The following is an 18,556-nucleotide window of genomic DNA, read 5'->3' as shown; positions in this document are numbered from 1 at the left end:
GCCCCCTCCTCTCCAGGCTGAACCCCCCCAGCCCCCCCAGCCGCTCCCCATGGTTCTTGTGCCCCAGCCCCTTCCTCAGCCCCTGCCCGGCTCTGGACACGCTGCAGCCCCTCAGTGTCCCCCCTGCAGTGAGGGCCCAGCGCTGACCCCAGGATTCGAGGGGCGGCCGCACCAGTGCCCAGCGCAGGGGGACGGTCACTGCCCCGGCCCCGCTGGCCACGCTGTGTCTGACACAAGCCGGGCGCTGCTGGCCTCCTTGGCCACCCGGGCACACGGGGGGCTCATGCCCCGCCGGCCCAGGCAGCCCCCCAGGCCCTTTTGTACCCTGGATGTGACCCCGTCCCGCCGCTCCCTGGGCCCGGCGGCGTTTTACCCCGGGCAGAGCCCCCGGCCCGGCCAGGAGCAGCCGGGCTCTCCGGGAGAGGCTGTGGGAGACGCTGCCGGAGGCTTTGCCGAGGCCCAGGCAGACGCCACCCACAGCCTTTCCCTCAGCCCCCAGCGGGTCACCCTGTCACAGAGGAGATCAGGCCCGTCAGGCAGGACCTGGGCCCGATCCCCGGCTGTCCCGCACGTGCTGGGTGATGGCGCTCGGGGTGACCTGCTCCACGGCCTCCCCTGGCACCAGGTCAGGCTGGCAGTTTCCTGGATCTTCCTTCTGTCCCTCCTTGTGGATGGGCGTCACATCTGGTAACTCTGCTGGGACCTCCCCAGGCGGCCAGGGCTGCTGGTCAGTGATGGAGAGTGGCTCGGGGAGCGCTTCCCCCAGATCCCTCAGCACCCTGGGGTGGATCCCGTCTGGCCCCATAGACCTGTGTGTGTCTGAGCGGAGCAGCAGGCACTGGCTGTTTCCTCCTCGGCTGTGGGGGGCTTCATTCTGCTCCTCGCCCCTGTCTTCCAGCTCACAGGGCTGCGTACCCTGAGGGTAACTGGTCTTTGCTCCTAAAGACTGAGGCACAGAAGCATTAAGTCGCTCAGCCTTTTCCTTCCTTTCATTCAGTCATTAGACAGTGTCTGATGATTTTTTGGCCCGTTATGTACAAGAGAGTGTTGCTGGCCAATTAAGGACGACTTCAGCTCCACTTGTTTCAACAGTAGCTGAATAACCACAGAAAACCGTGGTGGTTCATTCCCAGTTAATGACTGTTGCAAGAGAAAGGCAAAGCAAGTGAAACAGAAGGTCAGAGCGTGTGTGCAAGTATTGGCTGGCAAGAATCCTATTGACTTGTATTACAAAATACCCAGTGGATATATAAAAAAAATAGGGTAATTGTTTTGAGAGTTTTATCAGCTCTCTGTTGATCTGGGATATTTTTGGCAGTTTCTCGTGTTCAGTAACCTTCCTTAGTGAAATATGAAAAAGTACTGCAATTTAGTGGATATGATGTACGAAACATTAGTAAAAGACAGCGTTTTTCTGAAGCTTATTTTTATAATCCATATGAGAATGGAGAAATGTACTGTTCCTGTGCAATAAGAAGGATAAATCTTGACATAGTTAAAATAAAAGTACTAAAAATTACATGAAAGCTTAAGGCTTTTTTTACTTTAGGGTTTTGGTGGGCCATAGATTTCAGTGTAAACTGTAGACAGTTTGTGTGCTGTGTTCATGCTTTATTACAACAGAACAAATCAAAATAAAATTACATTATCTCAAAGAAATTAGAGTAACCAAGAAGCAGTGTGAGAACAAAATCTCAAAATGAGGTTTATAGAAAAAAACATTTTCTCAGAGAATTTCTTGGAATATAAATTCCCTAGCAGATAAATATTTAGTCTTAAAAGACTGTGTAACAAAATTGCAATTTTCATTTTGAACAATAGCTGGATATACAGAACTTAAATAGCAATCACGATATCTGGAGGGGTTTCTTTCAAAACCTGTCTGTTTTTTTTCCAGATTTGTCGTCCTAGAAGATTCCACATAAGCCCACCAGAGACTTTTAGATTGTTTATAAGACATCATGATACTTAACTTTTCCATATTAAATAGAACAGTAGCATCTAGAAAGAAGTTACAAGTAAGTTTGTCTACAAACTGCAGTATTTCTTTAGGCAAAAAGGCTATCTCCTGTTAGAGCATGCAAGTTTTACAGTAAAAGGTAGTTTGGTATAGCACGTAACTACAAATGAGAGGTGGTAACACAGTGGCTGAGTTTTTTCTCCCCACGAACTCTAATGCATCAAGTGTGATGGAGGGGGTTGCACAGACACATGAGAGGAAGAAATTGTTCTCATTTTACAGGTTTTCTGGGTGTAAATTTTGATCCAGATGAAATCTAATCAGCTCCACCAGAAATATGACTAGTGGATGTCTTTAGCGTCTGACCTGGCAGTGGAATAGTAAGGTAGTGGTGGCCCCCATGGTGGGAACTGGTTTTTTTCACAGCTCCAAATTCTAGCTCTGGCCCTGTCTAGCAAAAAGGTGCTGAATCCGTGGCACCCAGCTTCCAAATTTGGAGATGAAAGATTCTTCCTGTACAAGTAATTCCAAGCTCCCTCAGAGTTACACGCCTTGTGTGATGGTAGCAGTTTTGCCTTTGATTAGCTGACTTGTAAAAAACTGATAGATACTGCCACATAATTACACAGCCCCACAGTTGGGCATGCTTCTATTTAAGTTCAAAGCATTTTGCAGCTTGATATAATGCATGTAAATGATGCTCAGCAAATAGTCAGAGAACTAAAACTCAGCAGCTGTCTCCTTTGTGCATCCGTTTTCAATAATTAATTGGATATCCTGTGACTTTTAATTGGGAGAGTGGTGATGCTAGTTTTACAACTCCTAAATTCAGTATGATCAGAACAAAAGCTTTTGTGTTCCTAAATGCAAGAACAGTAAAGCCAATCCTGATTATATAAAGATGAATGAAATAAGCTGTAGTGGTGTAAAATTTAATGATAACCATCAGAACTTGATACCAATTTTTACTGTCAGGAGTGCAGACAGCTTATAGACTTTAAGGAATCATTCTTTGTGGCATCTCTCTGAGCACTGAGGTAGTCTCCTTTTTCAAAGGAAATTAAAGCTCAGAGTAAATATCATTGAAGAAGTGTTTTCTTGCGTTAAAAATAGAAGTATTATAAGTGTAGAACCAGGAAAGTGTTCTTTTTCATACGGTCATTGCTTTTGCTCCGAGACGTAGGTGTGTGTTAGGTTATTCTTAGTGTCTGCATGAAACAGTGTCAGCAGATCCTGTGGCTGGCTCTGTGGAGTTGCATTCACATGTTGCTGTAAATACCTGACTCCCATTCTAATTCCGTAGGTCAGAAGGGCCCTCCAGCGAGCATCTACTTCAGCCTCTCCCTTGAAGCAGGGCCTTGTCTAGGCAAGGCTTGAATGTCGTCGTGTGTGGGAGGTCCACAACTTCTGACAACTCTAGTGTTTAACCATCCTCTTGGTGTTTTTTCTTCTTTTTTCTTTCCTTTTTAACAGGTCTGAATTTCTTGTTTTCCAGCTTGTGACCGTTGCTTACTGTCTTTGTGCATGATTCAGGCTCCAAGTTTTCATACTCCCCCTATATAGATACCCACTTAACCTCTTCAAAATGCTGAACAAACAAACTCAGTGCTCTGTTTGTATGCCATGTGCTCCAGTCCCCAGCTCATATCAGTGGTCCGCCACCAGACTCACCCAGGACGTCGGTGTCTTGTACTGGGGAGGCCAAACTGGATGCGTACTGCAGATCTGGTCTCACAGGTGCTAAATAGAGGGAAATTACCACTTCCCTGGACCTGCTGTCTGTGATGTTGCTAATAAAGCCCAGTGTGGGGTTGGCTTTCTTTACCTCAAGGGCATGCTTCTGACTTAAGTTCCGGATAAGCTGGGGTTTTTTTCCAACCACCTTACAACAGGTGCTACTCTGCAGAGCTGTTTCACAGCCTGTTGTCCTCCAGCCTGTACTGTTGCATGGGGACATTCCATTGCAAGCGTAGGGCAGCTGCATTTGAGCTTCATGAAGTTCTGGTCAGCCCATTTTTTTCCAGCCTGTGAAGGCTTTTATGAGAGCAGCCCCACCATCCTGTGTATCAATTACTCCCTCCCACGCTGGTCTCTTCTAGACTCTGAGAGGTATTCTATCCCATCATCCAAGTCGTTAATTAAATTACTCCATTCTCCTCTGCAAATTGTAGATGCAGAATATCTCTATCTTTCTGAAAGCTGGTGCAGTCTCAGTCGTTCTGTGACTTTTGGGATCTAACTTAGCAGGGAGTAAGGAAAGCATGTACTTCAGCAAGTCCAGTGATCCCCATGCAAGGAGTGACTCGGTGTTGCCACAGATATTTTCTCCTTCTGTGAGTGGCATCAGATTTTATCCATTCAAAACACAGTGATGAGTTTTGCAACGTTTCAGAAGAGAAACCAAAACTAAACATGGGTGGCAGCATTTGAGCAGATGTGCAAAGAGGGCGAGCAGGCTGCAGCCCGGCGCTGCGGCGCGTGCCTGTCTGCACTGGGAGCACAGATGCACCAGCCAAGCACAAACCCTTGGATCGGCAGCTGCAATCCTGGCAAACACAGCCACGACACAGGAAGCCAAAGTTTGAGACTATTACTCAAGGAAAGTGTGTGTGACCATGTACGGTCATCAGTAAGCCAGGGATAAATAGCATATGCCCAAAGACATTTACTGAAAACATACCAACTTCCAGTGCAGCTGATGAGAAATCGCATTTTTTCAGACTATCTTTGTTGGCTTTCCAATGAGCCAGTGGACTTGTTTGTTTGGGGTTTCTTTCTGTCTGGCATTACTGTTAGTGTCCGTAGTTTCTGCTCATCCACTTTTGCTTCTTGTTATAACATTCAGATCTGTTCTCTCCAAGTGCAGGGCGTTTCATTATTTTAGTCATTTGGTGCAGTAATTATTAATTATGCTTTCACAGTTGAGCAGTCATGTTATTTCAGTGCATTTATTCTTTGCCAACATACAAATGGATTATTTGTAATGAGACAGCTATGGATTGCTACTGAATGTGGTTTTTGCAGCTTCAGCCTGGGAAGGATAATTCCCCCACTGCACTCAGCCTTTGAAAAGGGATCACCATGAGAGGTTTCAGGAAACCACAGAACTGTTCATTGCCTGCTGGAGAAAGAAAACATGTGTAAGGCACTGGAAAATGGCACTGATTATTTTAGGAATTAACATTGCACAGAAAGGAGATAGAAACAGCCAGCACAAAGAAGCTGCACAATTTCTGACAGGCTGCTTTTCGTGCAGCCTTTTCATGCACCTTTCTCCCTGCAGAGACCTGGGCACTGTCCCGCTTCGTGTGTGGCCTCAGGTTGCTTCTCTGCTGTGATGTCTTACAGCAGCAAGATGATGACCTGCAGGAACTCACTGGTACTTGGGCTTCTTCATCTCTGTTTTATCTGCTTTTGTGCTTGTTCTGCCAGTGCTTTGGAAGAGAGAGAATCTTGACAAGTTTGTGGTCTGCTTGGCATATATTAAGCATAAAGAATGTAAATCCTACTGTAGAGCCAATAGAAATAATAAGCAGTACAGCTCTCTTTGAACTCACATTTTCCCCTAAGCAGGTCTGTTCTTTTGGCTGTGTGGTAGTAGTGATATTGATGCAAGGTCAGCTGCCACTGAGCTCCCAGCTCTGCTTCATCAGCTCATCGCTGGTTTTTGGCAAGGCAGCGTGCCCCCTCCACACCTGTGCAGGGCAGGCTGTGACGGGGAAGAGGGAGCCATTGCACTACAAAGAGACGTGACCCGTTTTCAGATTATGCAGGTCCCCAAGGCTTTTTTAATTCAGTGAGATGAATTCCCTTTTGAAGGTACTGAGGACGAACAACACGCTTTATTGGGGGCAGGTTTGGGGAACGCCAGCAGTCAGTGAGCTAGGCCTGGATTTTACATTACGCTGTTACAGATTCATTGGTAAAAGTCAATTAAAACAGAGAAATGTGTAGTTATTTTTACAGGAGTTATCCTAGGAATTAATGTTTGTTGAATATGTGTTAAACCACATCTGTCATAGTGGAGTGATGCTTTCAAGGCTGTTTCACACCAGGTGAGGATCTGGCTTGCTTTTCACACACTGCAAGAAGCAGATAGCTGAGTTCTGCTTGAGTGCTTATCCCTAGCCAAGTTTACTCAGTGAGGACCAAACTCCTGTCTGACATCCTGGAGTTTTTACACAGGAGTTGGATAATATTTCAGCCGTCTTAAAAAGGTTCACTAAAATTCTCTATTTAAAACGGGTGCTTTGAGTTTTTGAAGAATGCATGGCATTTTTGTTTTCAGCATCGTAAAGATGCTCAGTCACACAGGTGGGTCACAGTGCAGCATTTTTCATGAGTCTGTTCCTTCCATAGAACTGCACACAACCCCCAGCAGCAGGAATGGGAGCTGTGTCCCTGAACCTAATGGTACACACGACCAGAACGTACGCAGAAGTACAGAGCTGGAGAGAGATACTTGAAAATGTTACTCTAGGCTTACCTGCAGTCAGATTCTTGTCCCTATGCCTGAAGTCTGCAGCGTAGGTGATTTTTTTGTTTGCCTGTTATAAATTCATATCGGGTATCTTTGTCTCTTGAAATCAGTGCTTCATTTCCAAGACTAAGGTCACTCTTCTCTTGTACAGTTGCCTCAAACAGTCGCTGCATATTTTCTAATCTGGACTGAATCTGCGTAACTCTGAGATATATATTTTGTAATTGAATATTTTTTTTTTTGTTAAATTTATCTTTTTACAGTTGTTCAGTGAAAAAATAAGTGGAGCAGAAGGAACAAAGTTAGATGAAGAATTTCAAGAGATGGAAAGGGTAAGGAAAGTTAACGCGTTTTTCAATATTAAGCTATTGCAGAATCAAAAATGTTTCATATTCCAAGTGTTAGGATGGTATTGTAGATTTACCTGGGGGGAAACCCCACCATGTGCTTCCAAACAGAAATGTGTAAGTGCAGATTTGTCCTTGAGCCTTGTCAGCTCAGCCAGGGGCGGAGGGACATCTGCAGAGGCTGTGTAAGCAGAGGAAGCAGGTTCGACTGACACCTTTTGAGAGTGAAGAGAATCTCCTCCAAGAATGGTGCAGAGCACCAGGAGGGACCTTTCTCCTCTGTCTGTGTGGGAGATTAAAGAGGGAAGTCTCCAGTGTTTAGTGAGCCTTTGTAAATATCACAAAGCCTTCACATCCGATATTATTCATGATAAAAATCTTAATTACTAGGGTCAGATTTTCTCTTGATAGAGGATTATATTTCTTGGTTTAAATCCATGCTCAGAAATTTACGTGAATTGTTGGGGAAATTGAGATGTTTGCCATCCACTTGTTAGTTGTGTTACAAATTAAGCAACGTTACTGTCAGTTTCTCTTTTTCAGCTTTTATGTGCTTTTTTTTTATTGCCCATGTCTCTGTGTGTTTTTTAATGTTCATAGTAGACCTAGGTCACAGCTTTTATTGTTGGCAGACAGAGGAAAAAATTCTTGTAGGAGTTGTTTTTTTCCAACACGTACTTCTGAATTTATGCTCTAAACAGGTTTCTACGTTTCAGTTTCTTTGGCTACAGATAATTATTTCCTTTCTCTGCATTATAAGGGGGAAAATAATGTGCAGACCCTAAGGGAGGAGAGGGGAAACAAATCAGAAATGTGACTTTTATAGCATTTTGGAAACTATTAAATGGGAAGACAGTGCAAACTGCTGTTCTAAATGGCCCTGACCCCAGGATTGTGCGGCATATGTTCAGTCTTTTTCACCTGTGGAGAAAAGCAGTCTTGGTGACAACAGCTGGGCTGGCAAGAAGATTGTAGTCTAGAGTGTATTAGTTGTAGTCAGAGAGTGATAGGCTGGAAAGGCAAGCCCACATTTTGATACATACCTTCACTCCTTCCCAGTACTACCTGCCAATTAATATGCTTTTGGTAAAATCCTGTCATGACTATGACATGGGTATTTATTTTAAGCTACAATATTTGCTTTATTTTAAATAAAATTTCATCATCATCTAGAATAGTATGTTCTGTCTATAATTAAATTATAAACTTTCTAGTAATAGATTTGCTTTTTGGTAACTGTGTTGCCTTTCTTTTTCAGAAAATTGATGTTACTAATAAAGCTGTAACGGAGCTTCTGTCCAAATCCACAGAGTATCTTCAGCCAAATCCAGGTAGGATAGGAGCAATAGGTGTTGGATTTTGCTGAACATTGTTTTTTTTACTTGGAAATTCATCTTGGGTAAAGAAAAGCTAATTAGGTCATCATTGTGAGGCTTCCGGGTGTTCTAGAGAACTTTACCTTTATGTGCAACGAACAACTGTGAAGTTTATGTGCAGTGTGATCTGAGATGCATTCAACTTGCAGCGGAGTGCACCTGGGCGTGTGTAGATTGTGCATGCATGTCTTGGACAGCTTGGGCCTGTGGTGCTGGATTTCCTGAAATGGGATGTGAAGTGAAGAGAATGCCAACATGTATTGGTTTTTTAGCAGAGATATAAAAAGCCACTGAATTTAACTCACAGGCTGCTGCCGTCGGAGGTACTGGTGGTTGTATACCCCATGGGTACACTTGTGTTGTTGTGTACCCCATGGCTGTTACTTGCTTACCCGGTATTTGAATGAAGTTTCGTATATTCTGGACAGCGCTAGGTCTCAGTGGATTTTTGGATCATCAGTTAATAGAGGTTTTTCAAATGTTGTTTTAAGAAACAGGAAAGGAGACACGTTTACATTTGTAGTCAATCACAAAATGTATCTGTTACAACCTTGCTTCACTGTCCAACCAGCTGTTGGAAGAACCTTCATTTTTTGAGAACTGTCTGACTGAATTCCTGTTTAGTCGGCTACACCAGTGACTTCAGTTAGCAGTCTCTTGTGAGTACCGTATGAGATGCACGTCCCTGAAGAAGTTTAATGGGTTATATCTACATAAGGATAGTAGGATTCGGTGCTTTGCCAAGGCCCAGCCAGCATGTTCAAGATGAATCTAGTAACCATGGTCCACATTCCTCGGGAATGCCCTGCCCACGGCTGCTACTGTGTTGAAGAAGCTGTTGAGTGATAATAGTAAGGAGTAGATCGGAAAAACGCTGAGAAAAAAATGCATGTTTTTGTTATGATACATGCAAGATAACAGTAGGTTAATTTGTATGTACCAGGCCGTTCTGCAGAATACATGTCTACTGTCTTGATACTGGAATGAAAAGAAAAAGAGGGGAGCAGGGATAGGTTATGCAAAGTTCTCAAAAGCATGAGAGGGAGGGAGAGCATGAAACTGGCTTTGGCTGTGCTTGTATCTATTCCACGTTTGCTTTCTGCTAGTACTTCTAATCAAGGAGTTCACACGCAGAAATAGGAAAAGGAATGTGAGTGTCGGTGAATATACACAGAAGATGACAAGCCCTCCCATGGCCGCTATGTATCTGTCTGGAGAAGTGATGCTTATTCAGTTGGGAATAAAAACCAGTTTCATATGACCCATATTGTTGAATGGAATCTTACTTCAGCTTCTGACTAGGAAGTACTGACAAAAAACTTACGGATCTAACAGACCAGCTTAGTGACTTACTTTGTGACATTCCTTGTTAAATGATTTATTCTTGAAATATATTAGTTTTAAAAGTGCTTTTACAACTTTTTTTTTCTTCTTTTTTTTATGTCTTCCTTAGCATACAGAGCCAAACTGGGAATGCTGAACACTATGTCAAAGATCAGAGGACAAGTTAAAACCACAGGCTATCCCCAGACAGAGGGACTTCTAGGAGACTGCATGATACGGTATGGCAGAGAGCTTGGCGATGATTCTATGTTTGGTGAGTTTGTGTATCTCTTCTGTGAATATTTCAGCATAGTTCTTTGCAGAATATTACTCAGTGAGGTAACTGATGTAAATAGCTACTGCAGGTAAGATGGGAAGTTAGGTACAGTGATCAGGGGTGATTGAGATAATTAATGAAACATGATACTTCTGCATATTTGTCCACCTCTATTGCAGGTGGATTTGATAACGCTGTTACTGGTGCTGTCTGATGATTCATATTTAGTTTCTAAGTTGCCAAACCTAAATAATTTAGGGTTATTCTTAGATGCAATGTATTTCTTTTAACCTTTACATAAAAATGTTTACCCTATATTTGAGAAGTAAACCAAGAGAAAATTTTCTCATAGAAAAAAATAAACAGTAACTTTCTTTGGGTGATTTTTTTTTTTTTTTAAATAACATTCTGGTATTTCTGTGCTTTAGAGCAGTGCATGTTAAATATGCATTTTCTTGTTTTCATGAAAATTAACGTTAGCTCGGCCATGCTACAATTCTTTGGTAAATAAAATCTTCCCTATTTCCTCTCAATATATGCTGGTACTTCACAGCCAAAATCTTGATAGAGTCCTTGCTTTCTAAGGATGCATACTCAGTGGGCTTGACTGGAATGAATCTGAAGTGTTGTCACAGAGCTACTCAGTGGGTGCTTTTTGAGATGGCTGGGGTTAAAAGAGAACCTGGGACAAATACATGAGAAAAGGAGAATCCTGGATTGGGGAAAGAGAGGCAAATAGGGCTAGGAGAGAGTCGTGTGGGCTGGGACTGTGCAGAAGCCAATACAGACTTGGCTGGCTTTGTTATGTACTGTTTGTAGTATCTGCGTTTTTACACAGTGGTTGTCTTGAAATAGTAACAGCTGTGTAGGTGTAGGGACCTCACACTCAAGTCCATGTAGGTGCTGCATAGGAAGGATGCTGCTGATAACCAGAGACTCTTGTATTTTCCTCACAAAAGGTGAAGTGGCACAACTTTTCTGTGAGCTGCATGTTTTTGTGTTTTTGCAAAAGCAACAGGGATGCTAAATAAAACTAGGAAAGGGGAAAGAATATTTCAAACACTGTGCTGCCTGCTGATACTTACATGCTTAATAAAATATAGAACTATGTTAAATAGGTGGTTTTAAAAAGGTAGCAAAAATTTTCACCAACATGAGGTCTGGGGAAAAAAGCATGTAGTATATGAGAAAGCTGTAAAACACAATTTTGTGATTAAAAAGTTACTCACTTTTTGTGTATTTCCTAATATCACTAACGTACAAATTAACCAGCTTGGTTTGCAGTTCTCAAAATGGAGGAGGTTTGTAACCTAGGCAAATTAAGTAGGGAAAAGAGTATTATTTTTTTTCCCTGATGCCCTTCAGGAAAAAAAAAGTATACTTTGGAACAAGAATTTTCCATTTCTAATTTTCTGTAGGGACAAGCAAGTACATAGGTTGCATTATTTTTTTTTACTCTTTGAGGGCCTGCAACAGATAAATAGATACCTATTTGAAATAGCTGTTTCATAGGACAATTTTTCTGGTTTTACATGTATTGAGATATAAGTAGCCTGTTCTTTACCATAGGCCTTGCACTACTGGATGCTGGTGAGAGCATGAAGCAAATGGCAGAGGTGAAGGACTCTCTTGATATTAATGTCAAACAAAATTTTATTGATCCTCTACAGTTATTGCAGGACAAAGATTTAAAAGAGATTGGGGTAAGTTTTCCAGGGTAAAGCTTCACTTATCAATAATCTGAGTCAGTCAAACTCTACTTCCCTGAGTTATTTTTCTTGAAAATAATAAAGTAAATACATTCCACTGCGTTTAAGTTTGTGTCTCTAGCAAAACGGTGATGAAATCTGCTTAAACTCAATACCTGGCTATTTCTCACTTGTACAAATTACTAAGCTTGCTGTATTGCTTGTACATTCAGTACAAGAAGGATAGTGAAAAAAATTATATTCTTTATTTTTCTGCTATTATATTTTAACTGACATTTTTATTAATTCTTGTGAACATGCGAGTGGGCTGTGAGTTACTGCAACTGATTATCCTATCTTGCCCTTTCTGTCAGCCTAAAGCTGTTTGTACTGGAGGATGAATATAACTGTTGAAAAAAGCTATTCAGGGCAATCACAGAATGATTTGAAAAGTGCCATAAAATGTTGAAGTGCCATATACTGCTGTAGGAAAAATACAGGAAGTGGAGGAACACGTTTTTAACCTTTAGAATTGAGTTTTTCAGTGCTTTTGTTTACAATGTGACAGCTCAAAGAAAGCCAGGCAGTCTTTGTTTGAGTCTGTTAATTCCAATAGACGTGGGTAATAAGCAAGTTAAAACCCCGATGAAATGCAGAAATGAAAGTTATTTTATTTGTTTACACATAAATGGATGTGGAAAGCATAGAAAAAGATGGTAATAATGTCTTGATGTCTGTAGCTGTCTCCTATATAGATAACTGGGTTTTGTTATAGTTCTTCTGAACTGATGAAAAGAAAGTGTTTGACGTTAGCTTTAGTGAGCATTTTGTATTGTCACTTTGAGTCCATTCTTTAAGTCTGTCAGTCCCGTGATTTTTGGCAACAGAAAAGCTTGTGTAGTTGTATCAGATAGAAGTGTCAAGTTGACAACTAAGAAAGCAAGCAAGAATACAAGATTTGTTAGACCACTGCTTATGTAATCAGAAGGGAAAATAACTCTTTGACTTTTAGCTGTCATACTGCGAATAATTCAAGAGGTAAATCTGAATTAAACATTGAATAAGGAGACTCACATATACTTATATCGGATCTTTCTCCTCATATAGGGAATCACAGGTATCATACATTTAGTGAAGTCCATGAGTGAGATGCCCAAGTTTAGCAAATCAAGATAACGGATTGCCCAAGTGTTAGCAAATGGCTGCTTATTTAAAATTTCATTCATGTATACAGTTCTAGCCTGACCTAATGCTGACCTAGATCAAAGGGATGACCTGGATAATTTCTCAGCCTTGTATTTCTTTGATGCTGCATATATTTGCATCCATAACTGAAATTTCCTTAAATCACACTGTGTGCGTTTGGGCATGTCCCATTTGGACCTTCTCATAAATGTTCTGTCTTGTTTAGCATCATCTGAAGAAACTAGAAGGACGCCGTTTGGATTATGATTATAAAAAGAAACGTTTTGGAAAGATACCAGATGAAGAAGTTAAACAAGCAGTAGAAAAATTTGAAGAGTCAAAGGAACTGGCTGAAAGAAGCATGTTCAATTTCTTAGAAAATGATGTAAGTCTGTCCTGCGTTTTTGTTTGCTGCAGTACACCCAGGAGGGCAGTGTTTGTGGGACTGGATAAAGCTTGTCCCATCCTTCATAGGAGGTAAGGTCTGAAAGCCCAAAGTGTGCCTCTTCCCTCTTTTCATCTCCTGTCAGAGAAGGACGTAATGCACAGCAGTAAGTGGGAGAACTCAAGAATCCAGGAATTTCTTCTGCAGATACGGTGGCTCAGACGAGATTGTCACAGAGGTCTTAAGTAGTTTTTTTGATCTATGAGCAATGAACTATCTGAGAGTAGAATGCAGCCTGATCCGTGGGAGGTGAAGGTTGGGAGACTGACATAGTCATAGACCTGCTGCTGAAACTATGAGCAAGGGTATGTACCCTGCGCTTTCTGAATTGTAGTTCGCTTATCACCAAAACTTTGCTGCTGATTTGAAATCTCTGAATGATTTTACCTCTGAAAATCATTATTATTAGTATTTGACTTTTGAAAATTATTCCGTAGAGTTTATTTGTGGCTTGGGCTCAGGTACCTGGACTTTGGCTCAGAGTCCAAGTCCATTGTGAAATTACATTTAAATAAGGAGCAGCTGTGGTCATTCAGGATAATAGTCTCTTCTGCCTCCGCACAGAGGAACAGCAGGGCGTGCTTTCTGCCATGTAAACATGGAGCTGTAGACAAGGGAACTGGACCTGTTTGGCCTATTCCAAAGCCTTCTCTTATGTAGATACAGCATCACAGAAAACACTCGGAAAGTAAGAAGTCTGCTGTCTTCTGTGAGCAAACTGCAACAAAGAGGAGCTGTTAAGTGGGAATATTCAATTGCGAACAACTTCTTCCTCTATGCACACCCATGCAATGGCCAGTTATAAACTAGCCTGTAGCTCCTAAACTGTTTGTGAGTGGAACACATTTGTTACAGCAGTGTGTAAGTCAGTAAGCCTCTTGCTGTTTTACCAGTGCAAGTTATTTGAGGGCAACCAAAAATGTAAAATACCCCATCAACAATTTCAGCACACTGTTCCATTGTAGGCTCTGCCAGTTGTCTGGTTGTAGTGTGTGGTTTATAATGTGGCCTTGCCTAAGCAGCTGAGAAATGTTTCAAATGGTGTTTATTGTTAGTCAGAGCATCAAACTGAGGATAAAACAGTTCATGCGTTAAAATGGTTTAGCTGAGCCGCTAGGGAACTGATGAGTTATACTGTCTAACGTAACTAATTCTTCTTTGGGAAGGGAAGGATGTCCCTTTGAGGTTTTTTCCCTACCCACTTTCTGTTGTTTCTGTGTAAAGAAAACTGTGTGCGTCTTCCCTCCCATTTTCCATGCTGACCTAGTCTGTCCTCCCCAACCTTCTCATTACAGCCTTGTTGTCTAACCCCAGGCTGTCTCACTGGGCTTGCAGAGATCTTAACTGCAATCGCTTCCTTCCGATCCTCTCCAGTTCCCCATACGGCTCCCTTTCTTGGTCTCCTTGCCCTTCAGTCTCTGTTCTCTGAGCCATCTTGCCAGGTGCCTTTCCCAGGCTCAGTCCCGATCCACATTTCTTTCTCAGGATTTTGCGTAGCTAGTTCCAGACCTCCCACATAGACACGACTGCATGCGCTACTTATCAGATCCATCTTCCTGCCTTTCCCACTCAGCCAGGCTCAGGCTCCTCTTGCTCAGTGGCTTTTAGTTCCTCAGGTTTCCCAGTCTCTGTCTCTCTTCTCCAAATCCACAACTCTGTATCTGTCCTGGCTTTCAGTCATCTTGTTTGGATAGTCCTTGTCTATCCGCTTTCTCTGACCACCCCATCCAAACCCCAGGCACTTTGTGTGTTGCCCTCAGCTGGTTTACGTTACTCTCTTCTGACTGTGATGGAATTGTATCAGCTGTTGATTTGGTTCTGTGCATTTCATTTCTGAATGCTGTGTGACAATGCTGGGCTCTCTTGGAGTCCCAGCAGAATTTCCAATAATCTTTTTAACCGAGTAAAAGCAGACAAAGTATAGCACAACGTTACCATGGGTCCATAAAACATTTGCAGAAAGTTCACTCCGATATCTTCTTGTGATCCAATGTCTGAAGACATTGTGATGGAATGGAAACATGTCGGACTTCTTGCAGTCTGTCTTCTTAATGTTGTCTTAAAGGACAAGGACAAATAAATATCTGTTACTGCTCCATCCCCAGTACAGCTTGAACTTTTCAGTTTGTGTTTGGGGAATGAGATTATTTGTTACCTCATGAATAAAAGTATTTTTGTTTTCCTTTCTCCTTCACATTCTCCCTTTCCTCAGCGTTCGTATTTTTGAATGATTGGCTGATACTTTTTAAATTCAAGCAGATAAATCATGTTTCATTTCTTGGTTTATAAATGCTGCCATCTACTGAGGTAAGTCCAGATAATTTCAGAGCTGTAGTTTGTAAACATTGCTAATAAACACCAATGGGTCTGAGTCATAAGAGCTGTCACAGTGTAATTTCTTCCAACACTGCTGATCAGAAAAGCCCCACTTTCACCTGCTAATGGGTCATGTCCTTTTAAATGTTTTGGGCTGGGGTGTTGACAGACAGCTGGCTTGGAAGTTGAAAGCAGAAGGGATTTGCACATTGTGAAAGGAAATGACTCAAGGACCCAGCCCTGAGTTAGTGAGCTAGAAGTTACACCTCAGTTTTGTTCAGTTTCCAACTGGCAATTTCTTCGATAGGATCACGTAATGCTCTTTTTCAATAGCCTCCATGAGGTATCGTGGTCTTTTGAGATACCATGATTTAAATGATCTGTTTGTTCATCCTTCAGCTGAATGTACTGCAGGTTCCTTACAGCTATTTTCCTCTTCTGTATTTCAGGTAGAACAAGTTAGCCAGTTGGCTGTGTTTGTAGAAGCAGCACTAGATTACCATAAACAATCCACAGAAATCTTGGAGGATCTGCAGAGCAAGCTGCAAAACCGGTAAGACTGAACCTGTCAGAAAATTTTGAACCTCTTTTGCAGCTAAGGTTCATGGATGTGAAAAGTCATGGAGGCAACAGATCTTGTAGCACCATCTCACGGATGCACATTTGCTGCGCTCTGTGCCTTACTGGACTTCATGGATTTAAACCGTTGCCACCTGGCAACTTCTTGCTGTGCTTTGAGCCTTTTAATGTCATGCAGGACATGCCCAGAAAGCTTGTGAGTGTGTGCAGAATCTCTCATTCACATCTGTGGAGGTTCATCAGGATAGCCTCCATTTGTTTGCAGGTTTATTTAAACGTGCATACTTTGAGTTGTGTTTGGAGGCTTTGCTGAGAAGGTGGCTTTTTTTTTTTTTTTTTTTTTTTTTTTTTTTTTTGAGATTAAGGGGTATAACAAAATTCTGCGGCAGAGCAGGGAAATGGCTAGCTGCTTAGGGACACAGCTGTGGTGTAATGCACTTATGAAAGGCCCAGGTACTTTGTGCTATCCTAATAGAAGAAAAAAAATGCTGCCGTGATTAATTTGTTATACGTCACTCAGAGAACCAGCAGAGAACAGGAGACTTAAATAAATGACTTGAGTGTCACCGTAGCATAGTCTAACATGACAGTCATGGAGTCGAGAGAACTGTTTGAGGCTTTCCTGAGGTCAGGGTGGACGTGGTGGCTGTATTAGCACAGGGGTAGCTGTGTCTGTAGGCACCCTGCACCATCCCAGCTGGAGGGACCAGTGAGACAAGGAGGTCTCAGCTGGGCCACATGCACATACAGGAAGAGGTACTGAGACAGTTGTGCTGACCAAACGGTTGTTTCCCATTTTCTCTAGTAAAAAGGCAACGTGTGAGTTGCAGTCCCTGGACCTCTGTCCTGGCTGGGTTTCTGCATATGTCATTTGCAGTTGAGCTTTCCAGAGAGCTCGTTACTGGAACTTGTGCTGAACTCAGTGGCAGCTGTGGATGCTCAGCACTTCTCAAACTCAGGCTGTTAAGCTTTATGCCTCTGTCAGCGGGACCAAAGCATTAAATAAAATAGGGACTTGCTGAAATTCAAGTACCGCACAGGAATTGAGCAGCATTTAGTGAATAAACCTGCCCTGCCTGCCTCCCCCAAAAAGCCTAAAAGCAAAACCAGCAGAAGGTGGGGATTTTTTCCCTCCACCTTTCAAACACCAAAGCACTGAACCTGAGTGTAAGCTCTGTAAGTATTTCTTCCTTCAAGGTCAACTTTTTGCCACTCTTCTGTGTGTTCCAGAATAAATGTAGCATCTAGTCGGCCTAAACGTGAATTTAAGCCAAAGCCTGTAATAACTACAACTCTGGAAACTGGTGATAATCAGCAGCACAATGGGATTGCCTATAGTTCTTCCATAAAATCATCAGGTAAGTCTACGGCCACAGAATTAAGGCATCTATGGATGTTTTGCCGGATTGTTCCTTGATGTCTTCCTTGTACCGTGAGAACAATGGATCCATGAGGCATCAGTATCTGTGCATCTGACTCCAGTTTGTTTCCTAGATTTGGGAATGGAATGTGAAGCAGGGTTCCTCTCAACAGTCTCTCGCCCATCTGAAATTTAGGTGTGGCATTCTGCTTGGCCTTTTAGGTTCTCTGTGCTGCCACTGAGGGTGGGAGGAGAGAGAGGGAGAGGCATTTGCAGAAAACAGTTGATTTCTTGCAAAGACAGATGCCTAAGGTGGGTGTGTTTGATCACTGTCTGGAATATCTCCAGATGGTGATTTCTCTTCACAGTCTGAGACCATAAATGACAAGCAGAGGATCTGAAGTATTAGCCATGTAAAGTTTCTGCGTTTAACATATTTTACTTTACTGTCCCCTAAAGTATGCACCAAAGTGGGTGCATTTATGAACTGAAGTACTTAAGTACCTATTGGTGTGGGAGTAGGATCCCTTCCTTTGATTTGGCCCTGATTCCACAAAAAAAGTCAACCGTTGAAAGCCCTTGAAAGTTATGTGAATGGTAATAATTAGTCAGGTTACGATGTTAATTGAAATGGCTTTTCCTCATCTCGATAAAATTATTTTGCCCTGTTTCCTTAATGGCTACAGTGCACGATGAGAGAAGACCAATAAAAAAATCCCCAAAACACCAGCCTATGCAAAGAAAAGAGAATGAAAAAGCCAAATTTTTCCATAAACATTATTTGTAAGGAAAATACAGGGGAAGAATTGAGCCAAAGGTTCCCTTCTGTACTTGGCATGGTGTCTAGGATCTTTTTCTGAAGCTGCTTCCCCCTGTCCCCCTCTCCAATTTCCTCTTCCCTCCAGTCTCATTCCTATTTAAAGATTGCTGGGAGAGAAATGAGAGAACTAAAGGTGAAAGAAGAAAGCCTGGAGCTGTAACTTCACGCTCCTTCTAACGTCTCTTTAATTTTCTTGCACTCTGCTACAAGATGAATCTATTATACAATCCATACTGAAAGGGATTTGCAGCAGTTTGGCAGCAAAAAATCCACCCGGCAAGATCCTGTTCCTTGATTTGTTTCTTTTGTGCTTCAAGATACTTGGGGGTGTGTTAGGGAAGCTCCCCGTGCTGCCCGAATGCTGAGAGCAGTTTTTGTCTTGCTGTCAAATGTGGGATTG

The 18,556-nt window shown here is 42.3% G+C and overlaps 1 protein-coding gene across 1 annotated transcript in view; it reads left to right on the top strand.

Moving 5' to 3' along the window:
- Positions 1-18,556, top strand: part of SH3GL3 (SH3 domain containing GRB2 like 3, endophilin A3) — a 58,871-nt gene that overhangs the window by 34,952 nt on the left and 5,363 nt on the right. The window contains exons 2-8 of the mRNA XM_037394437.1: positions 6,704-6,772; positions 8,046-8,118; positions 9,617-9,760; positions 11,333-11,466; positions 12,863-13,021; positions 15,847-15,950; positions 17,207-17,334. Coding sequence (XP_037250334.1) covers positions 6,704-6,772; positions 8,046-8,118; positions 9,617-9,760; positions 11,333-11,466; positions 12,863-13,021; positions 15,847-15,950; positions 17,207-17,334 — 811 coding nt within the window. The remainder of the gene's footprint in view (positions 1-6,703; positions 6,773-8,045; positions 8,119-9,616; positions 9,761-11,332; positions 11,467-12,862; positions 13,022-15,846; positions 15,951-17,206; positions 17,335-18,556) is intronic.

The sequence above is a fragment of the Falco rusticolus genome, chromosome 7 (assembly GCF_015220075.1).
Source record: "Falco rusticolus isolate bFalRus1 chromosome 7, bFalRus1.pri, whole genome shotgun sequence".
Classification (NCBI taxonomy): domain Eukaryota; kingdom Metazoa; phylum Chordata; class Aves; order Falconiformes; family Falconidae; genus Falco; species Falco rusticolus.
This window is presented reverse-complemented; position numbering and strand designations above follow the sequence as displayed.